Below are 8,027 nucleotides of genomic sequence, written 5' to 3' on the forward strand. Positions count from 1 at the left end.
ATAATTCTGCAATTTTTTCAGCAATGCGAAAAGCATAATTTCACGAAAATATTAGCATAATCTGTCAAGGCCTAGCACCACTCCCTGCTCAATGTATATTAATACACAGTGTTTCTGGGAATTCACCCCTCATTAGGGTCCAGCGGATAATGCCGGCATTATATTCGGCATTATGAGACTATCAGAGCATTATGGAGCATTAGGAAGGAACAAGACGAGCATTATGTGAGGTTTGAGCGGCATAACGAGTTTTATAGTGGATATCAATGTCGGGAAATATAAGGTTTTTGGCAACAATCGGCTAAAGCCGTGAGGTGCAACGCCATTTTACCTGACTATGTATGTATGTACATGTATGTACATGTATGTATGTATAACTCATAATCACAAGGTGATCGTAGAGGCATTTATCAGCGAGAGAATTGTGAATGATGTCTCTGAATCCAACTCTATCGTGTGCTGCATGAGAGAGAGCATGCAAGGGAAGACCCGCCCAACTGTTAATGTTAGAAATCCATGATGTCGTGGGCCTTCCTCTCGGTCGAGATCCAGGAGTTGATCCTTGCAGGAAGGGCTTGGAGAAAACGTGATGTCTCGTAACATGGCCAAACCACATCAACTAAAATTTCTTGACTTCGTTCGCTAGCCGCATCCTTGCTCCGATGATGTCATTGATTTCTTCCAGGATAGATTGGTTGGTACGCCGGTCGTGGTATGTTACTCCTAAGAGTCGGCGGAAGCATTTCATCTCTTAGGATGAAATTCTTCTCATTGATTATTATTATTATTTAAATTTTGAATAGGGCAATCCCCACAGGCCTAAGGCCTTTTTACAGGGTACCCTATGATGAGGCAGATAATGTCCAAGATTGGCATCCGTATAAAACAGTCGCTAGCACAATAGACCTAACAAAACGAAATTTAGTAGGCAAAGAAAGTGATGGCGATTTCCAAATGAATTGAAGCTCAATGATCTTTTGCTTCCCTTGTGCTAAGCGTCTTCTTATCTCCACATCGGACTTGCCATCCGACGTGATTACGCCACCTAAGTATTTAAACTGGGATACCTCTTCTATTCGCTCATTGCCTACTTGTACATAGTCATTATTATTATTTTTTTATTCCACAATGGCGTGACGCCAATAAGGAAGATTGATACGTGTGGTAGAATTGATACTATAGCCAGAAACAGCTATTAGTAGATGGAAATTACCCCGCCGGCCGCCGGCAGGCAGTAAAAGCAGACATTTTCGGGGGTGTTTTTATTTTCGGTAACTTCGGTGCCGACAATTTTTACCGAAAATAAAACGCACCGAAATTTTCGGTACAACAGATACTGTATACATGTAGTACTAGCACACTTACCTGGAGAACGGGTTTTACCGAAAATTTCCCGCTACCGAACCGCCGATTTTGGCGAATACCGAAAATATTACACCACCGAAAATTTCTGCTTTTACAGTAAGCAATAGATCTGATCACCATGAAAAACAAGCGGGGTCATTAGAAGGGGTGATCGAGACTGTTACACTTTCGAAATATCAGAAACCGAGGGGGGGGACCAGGAACAGGTGCTGCTCACAAGAAGACTGGATGCATTGTTTCGGAACTTGATAATTTCCACGATGTCGGGCTAGCTGTGAAGTCGATAGGGAGTGAGTTGTAGAGGGTGAGGGCACTGTTGATGGGGGAATCTCGGTGCCTGTTTGTGTGTGCGTGTCCTATGGAGTAGGTCCTTCCCTGTCGAAGGGTGTATGGTTGGTGTTGACGTTGTTTTGCAAGATGTGGTTGTTGCCGGTGTGGTGGGGAGGTTTGGTGGCGGATGTCCCATGCTAGTAGGACTCGGAGTCGTGAGCTAAGGATGGGAACCTTTGCATGATGGAGGAGGGCACTGTGGTGAACTGGTGCAAAGAGGGGGGGGGGGGAATCCGAAGGCGGTCTACATGGTAAAGCACGGGGCTGAATTCTCTCCAGTGTGTCCCGCTATTGCTGTGTGGTATTGGAGCAGGCAAAATCAAAAAAAGAAAAAAGGGAAAAAATACCGGTACGAGTATCAGATGCTGTCGTCATGCTCATGGATTTGTAGGGACTGTGCGTGCTAGTGCGTCTGGACCGTGTAGGGCGATTATAAGTACTTACTGCAGTACATGTACATCAGGGAGTCGTCAAGTATTAAATTTTGACGACTCCCTGATGTACATGGTTGACTGAGTCTGTATACTGGGTTAGTAGTAGCAAGCAAGGCTGGCTGCAATATCTAGGAGTACATTATAATGAGACCGTTCTTATTTCCATGTATTATTTAGAGTCTGTGCGCAGTTGGGTCACTGTCACAGTGTGTATACATTGGCATGCTGTGCTTGGTGAAATTCTAGCCTGGCCGTGGAAAGATGACAATTGGCTATTGAGCCACCCAACGGCCAACGCCCCCTGAAGTCCCCAAACTCTGGGTGGACCCACACACTCACAAAACACTGTGACGCGCACACACACACACACACACACACACACACACACGCACACACACACACACACACGCCACACTACACACACACACTCAGGCTTGTACTTGTTGCTCACTGCCAAAACTGGTCACGTGGGTCTCCCCGGGAGAGGGGAGAGAGACTCAAAAGGAATCTTGAAAAGATGACTCAACTGGCTATTGAACCGTCCAACGGCCGACACCTCCTGAAATCCCCAAAACCCTGGGTGGACTTGAATATGATCCCACTTATGGGCTCACCACACCTCAGTAAGTGGGTGAGGACAAGGTGCAGAAAAAGGATTGACGGCATCAGGGTATCCGTCCTGGGATCCATCTGCAGTTACCCCTGCCCCCCCCCCCCCCCGTGAAGGTAATACTTGCTACTAGTGTGGGTGGCTAAATCAGAGTGGATCTGATCTAAGCGTCACTAGCACCATTGATTACACAAGAGTTAATCTAGCCAGAAGCAGTCCATGGTTAACAGGTATGTATACTTCAAATAGAAAGTATACGAAACCAACAAAGGTGGCAGATACAACAATACACCTTCAAGCAGCCGAGCCTGTTAGCAACAGACCCAACACAATCAGGCATAAGTGTACCCACCAACCGAACTAGCTGGCACACACACACACACACACGCACACACATGCACACCGGCACACACACACACATCATTTTATTCAGGCTCAGAAATAAATGTACTAACAGCCACATACATGCAATACAAATTATGGAATCCCCATCCATGGATGACAGAGATGATGGTAGTGATAGTCAGGATTGTTCAAGAACATGACAGTATTGTGTGTGTGTATTAATTTTAGTTCTGTAGGACTAGGTATAGAAAACACAACATCCGAATGATTGTAAAAAGAGAAGAAAAAAGGGATTGTGTTCTTCGGAGTATCGTATTAGCTAGTAACCACACTGCAGAAACAATAGAATGGAAAATAGTTTATAACGGTAGTGACCACAGGCACAGGAATGCCGGCACGCACCTGAGCTGCAGAATGCCATGAGATGAGGAATAACGCGGGACAATCATACCTAGATGTGTACAAGTAGAATTACAAAGGGCTTTCATGTTCTCCGAGGTCGAAATGCACCGCATATGCCTAAAACGAAAGCCGTTGAAATAGAATGATTTTGATTGGTAGCACATACATATACAACGCTGTGCCAATAAATGTGGGCCAATGGGTGTGTACTCAGCCTACCAGAGAATTACATGTCCATTACCAGCATCCAGGATCAACCTCACACAGAAAACAAACCTCACTGTACGCACAATGGATAGCCAAGCGTTTTCCATTCCTCGTGCCCAACAGCAAACGTACACGAATTGGACGGCGGAAATACATGACCTAGTTATCCAACTAAAGGAGCGTTTGCTTTTCTTCTTCTTGTCCTGCCCTGGATTTCTTACTTGGTGTGTGTTGGCCAAAGGTACGATACTGTCCACTCGATGCAGTTAGTCTTCGAGAGGCGGACGGGCCGCTCCTTCTAAGGTCATCCTCCACCGTCGTCACCGCAGCAGGCCCGGACCTTGTAAACTTTCCACTCGCAGTCATACTCATACTATGTGTCGTCGCATCATCATTTTCTGTCTCTGCAGTATCACTTGCCGAAGCTGCGATGCCATCGGTAACTGCTGTGTCGACTTCTCGATCTGGCGGTCTAGGGAAGTTAGTGCTCATGACGTTAACAGGCTTTTTGCTCTCCTCCCCCTGTGGCCAGTCAAACAGCTTAGTGTAGAATGTGTTGGCTAAAAATGAGCGGGTCGTTATGGAAACGATGAGGGAGAGTGAGTCGAAGTCCGAGTGTGGAATGTGGCGTCTTCTCAGCGTGCTCGATATCTTCATTGCATCGTAGGCAGCAAGCAGAATGCTGTGTATTGCACTAGCCACTAGGAACAGTTGCCAGCCTAGCCTGCACACTCTGGCGCCTGCTCTGCTCCTGGCTACAGCAGGCTCATTGTTGATGGTGGCACACAGTACATCGCCACTGACGTGCAACACGCACATGGCCGACATGAAATACATGGCCAGCTCAAGCTCATATCCCAGGACCCAGATATCCCTGGAGATGCCGTGTAGCTGGGTATCAAGTGTGCAGAACGGCTCGAGAATCATGCAGGTCAGGATCAGCATGAGCAATATAAAAAAGCTTGGCATACGTGCAAGGTGTAGCAACACTAGCCGGCTGAAGTAGTAGTTCTCCCACAAACCTAGCACCAGCAAAAACCCAAGCAGGGTTGTGCTCTCCAGGTAGAACGAGAATGCCTCAAAGATATTGTAGGCCGGCTGCCCCAAAGAATCCACGCCCTGGCACAAGCTGACGGTTGTGTCATTGAACGAGCACGCAAACCCCACGTAAACGTGGATGCCTGAAGACGTGAAACGCATCAATGATGTTATCCACGCCAGCGCTACCACCATGATTAATCGAGTCATGGTTGCGTCCTGCTGACATATGCATGCACGCACGCACACGCACAAACATACACCCATGCATGTACATACACACACACACGCACGCACATACACACACCCGCACGCCTGCGTGTACACACAGACACACGTGCACACACACACACACACACACATGTATACAATCATGTCTTATGAGCAACCTCAGCTGTACGGCCAAGCCCCACACTACACGGAGCACTGCTAGGTGCCGCAGAGCTAGTCATGGGGTATCAGCTTTGTAGCCTAGACCGTTCTTAGTTTCATGCAGGGAGTCGTAAAATACCGGTATTTTACGACTCCCTGGTTTCATGTACATCATTGTATGCACAGTGGAGTCACCATAACTATGAACCGTATGCAGTGCTTCGTGAAATTCTTTTTTTTCTTCTCTTTTTTTACGTTCTACGGCGCTCTGTTCTTTGGTATATGCCAGAACTGTACTGAGACGTTGGAAGTTCAGCAGAGTAATGTTGTTTTTTTGTTCAGACGCAGGGCATGAATTTGGCTTGTATGTGTTTACAGCAGGAAGTCGTACCCAAACTGGTTTGGGTACAACTCCCTGGTTAAGGCCCTCTTCAGACTAGGCACAAAACAGCCTATAAGTCACATATTGTAGAAGTTTCCAAGACAACTACAAGAATCTGGCGGGAGCCTAAAAAGCTGCTCAATCCTTTCAGGCAGGGTGCGAACCCTTGTATATGTACAAGGCAAGTGTTTCCTGCATTTATAGTACTTTCACCAGGCAGTCGTACACATTTTGTACCCGGGTACGACTGCCGGCTGCTTTCACACATCCCAGGCCCCTTGCGCGATTGCGTAGGGTCAACGGTTGCCTGTATATTGCATGCAAAATGTGTAGTCTGAATGCAGGCATGGAAAAATGTTGCCTTTCAGGTTTTATGTGATTTTGTACTGGATGTTCTATGTACGTAGTCTGCAGAGGGCCTTAAGTACAGTGAAATCAGGCGCCGAAGAATGGAGGGGCTCAAGGCGTAGCCTGGTATTGTTATAAAATGATCGCATATTGGTCGTTTTGTTCTCATTCCGCGATCATGGAGAGCATCATATGCTGCGATCACACCACCTACATGTATAAAGCAGTACATGTGTTCCTAGATCTGCATGGCATCTAGCCTGGATTGTTCTTCAATTTCTGCCATTCTCCAGGTTAAGTGTTCTTCGGCGAAGTGTTCTACGGCGCCCGATCATACTCTATAGCTACACACACACACACACACACACACACACACACACACACACACACACACACACACACACACACACACACACACACACACACACACACACACACACACACACACACACTTTTCATGAAATGCGTTCTACTTACGTAAGTTACGCTGGCTAACGTTTAATACTATGCGGACGACGTTTATTTTGCTCTTTGCCGGCCAGCGAGTCCTGCGTTGTTCTGAGTGCTCGAAACCAAGAGTCTCGCCTCCTCCTGTGTTCCGTGCACTGCTACGTTCTCGGCCGCAGCTGCTTGGTATCTGCAGGCAGACGTTACTTTGAAGTAACTTAGTTTCCAGACTGAGATATCGGAAGTTTCAGAGGCAAGACAGGTCGCTTCAGGCGGGAAAGCAGGCTTCCAGCTGGTCACGTCAGACGGCGACGGATTATTGTTCCAAGTCTACTGCTTGAACTGCAAGAAGACGGAGTAGCTAGCCTACATAGTAGGGTGTTATGGTAAACGACCACCGGCACTATCTACTAACTGAGCTGCAAATAATTGCAGAAAGGCATTGTCGGATGGGTCCTGGCCCGGCTGCTGCGCGCTGCCGCAGAGTTGCAAGAAATGCAGGACAGTTCTGGCCGCGTGTAAAGTGTTATTTTGGTACTCACGTCGTTTCACTACAAAATGCAAAGGACGGCCACGCTCATGTCCCTGCCTCGGTTCTACTGCATGGTAGATCTAGCTAGCTCCTTCGTTTCTCAAGGCAATCCGAGTGGACGCGAGACACACGGTCATGTATGCGGAAGTAAAGTGTGAGTCATGACTCATGACTCCTGTAGATGTGTCGACACTCGACAGTGTCGTTCACAGACCAGACCTGGACATGCCCGTCAAGATAGCTCACCTAGCAGTGTCTGTGATAAGGCCGGGATAACCTGATAACGGCTCAAGAAGAACCACAAGTGCGTAACATACTGTCTGTACTGTCTGTAGTTGTTCGCGCTAGATAGCCAAACACTGAAACAGTCTACCTAACCTGAAGCCAAGGCTGAACAGCCTGAAGACTCACGGTCAAGAATCCACAGACCGTGGTGGTGCGAAGCGGGATTTCCCCACTGACGAACACGCGCACGAAAAGAAATCCATCCAGACGGACCAGAGCAAAAGGTCGCGTCCAGTAAACAATGCATGCAGTGCGAGGTATGAAGAAGAGGGTGCACTTTGGACTTTAGTTTAGTTCAGCACGTGCACGCTCTATAAAATCCAAATTAGGAACTCCCAACGCTCTTGCAGCTTGGGGCCCCTAGCATTTTGGCGGCCTACTTGTATCTATGTATATTTTGTGCCACTCTCACCCGCATAAATTCTGTTGTGTTTTTACATTTTACTTCACTTTACTCTGATGAGCTGCTTAGACAGCGAAACCGGTAAGACAATTTCGACCAGTAATGGTCAAACTCAAAATGTAAAATGTGCTCTGTCTACTGTGTCGGTGGTTGCATGCAAAATCCAATTTCGTTACCCTAGCACCACCCTCAGTAATTCACTATGCCTCCGAAGACTCTTGGTATTTCTCATCAGGCTGCGAAACGTCGCCATTCTGAAACTACTGTTGCCGATGATCAGTTCGTCGCCGATGATCAGTTCGACGCCGCAGACGCCGCAGATGATGACCTGCCACCAGCAGACGTCGACACCGCTACTGCCAATGATGCTGCCGATGCCGCCGATGGCACTGATGACAATGAAGAATCATCTTCTATCATGTCAGGAACATCGCCATTGCCCGCAGTTGAAGTAGAACGGTATGTCAATACTATTGTTAATCGTCTGTTGTTTAATTGCAAGAACACCAAGACTCCTATCAAGAAGA

At 47.3% G+C, this 8,027-nt stretch overlaps 1 protein-coding gene across 1 annotated transcript; it reads right to left on the reverse strand.

Moving 5' to 3' along the window:
• Nucleotides 1-3,162: 3,162 nt before the first annotated feature.
• On the reverse strand, nt 3,163-6,919 carry LOC135813026 (uncharacterized). Its single transcript, XM_065326248.1, has 2 exons — nt 6,311-6,919; nt 3,163-4,950 (listed from the first exon to the last, which is right to left on the reverse strand). Exon 2 carries the CDS (start codon nt 4,939-4,941, stop codon nt 3,865-3,867), a length of 1,077 nt encoding a protein of 358 aa, XP_065182320.1. The 5' UTR covers nt 4,942-4,950; nt 6,311-6,919; the 3' UTR covers nt 3,163-3,864.
• Between the last annotated feature and the right edge of the window lie 1,108 nt (nt 6,920-8,027).

Source organism: Sycon ciliatum, chromosome 1 (genome assembly GCF_964019385.1).
Source record: "Sycon ciliatum chromosome 1, ocSycCili1.1, whole genome shotgun sequence".
NCBI lineage: Eukaryota > Metazoa > Porifera > Calcarea > Leucosolenida > Sycettidae > Sycon > Sycon ciliatum.

Bases quoted from the DNA above. Each gene is read 5' to 3' on its own strand.
- LOC135813026 (XM_065326248.1), bottom strand. From the start codon at position 4,941: ATGACTCGATTAATCATGGTGGTAGCGCTGGCGTGGATAACATCATTG.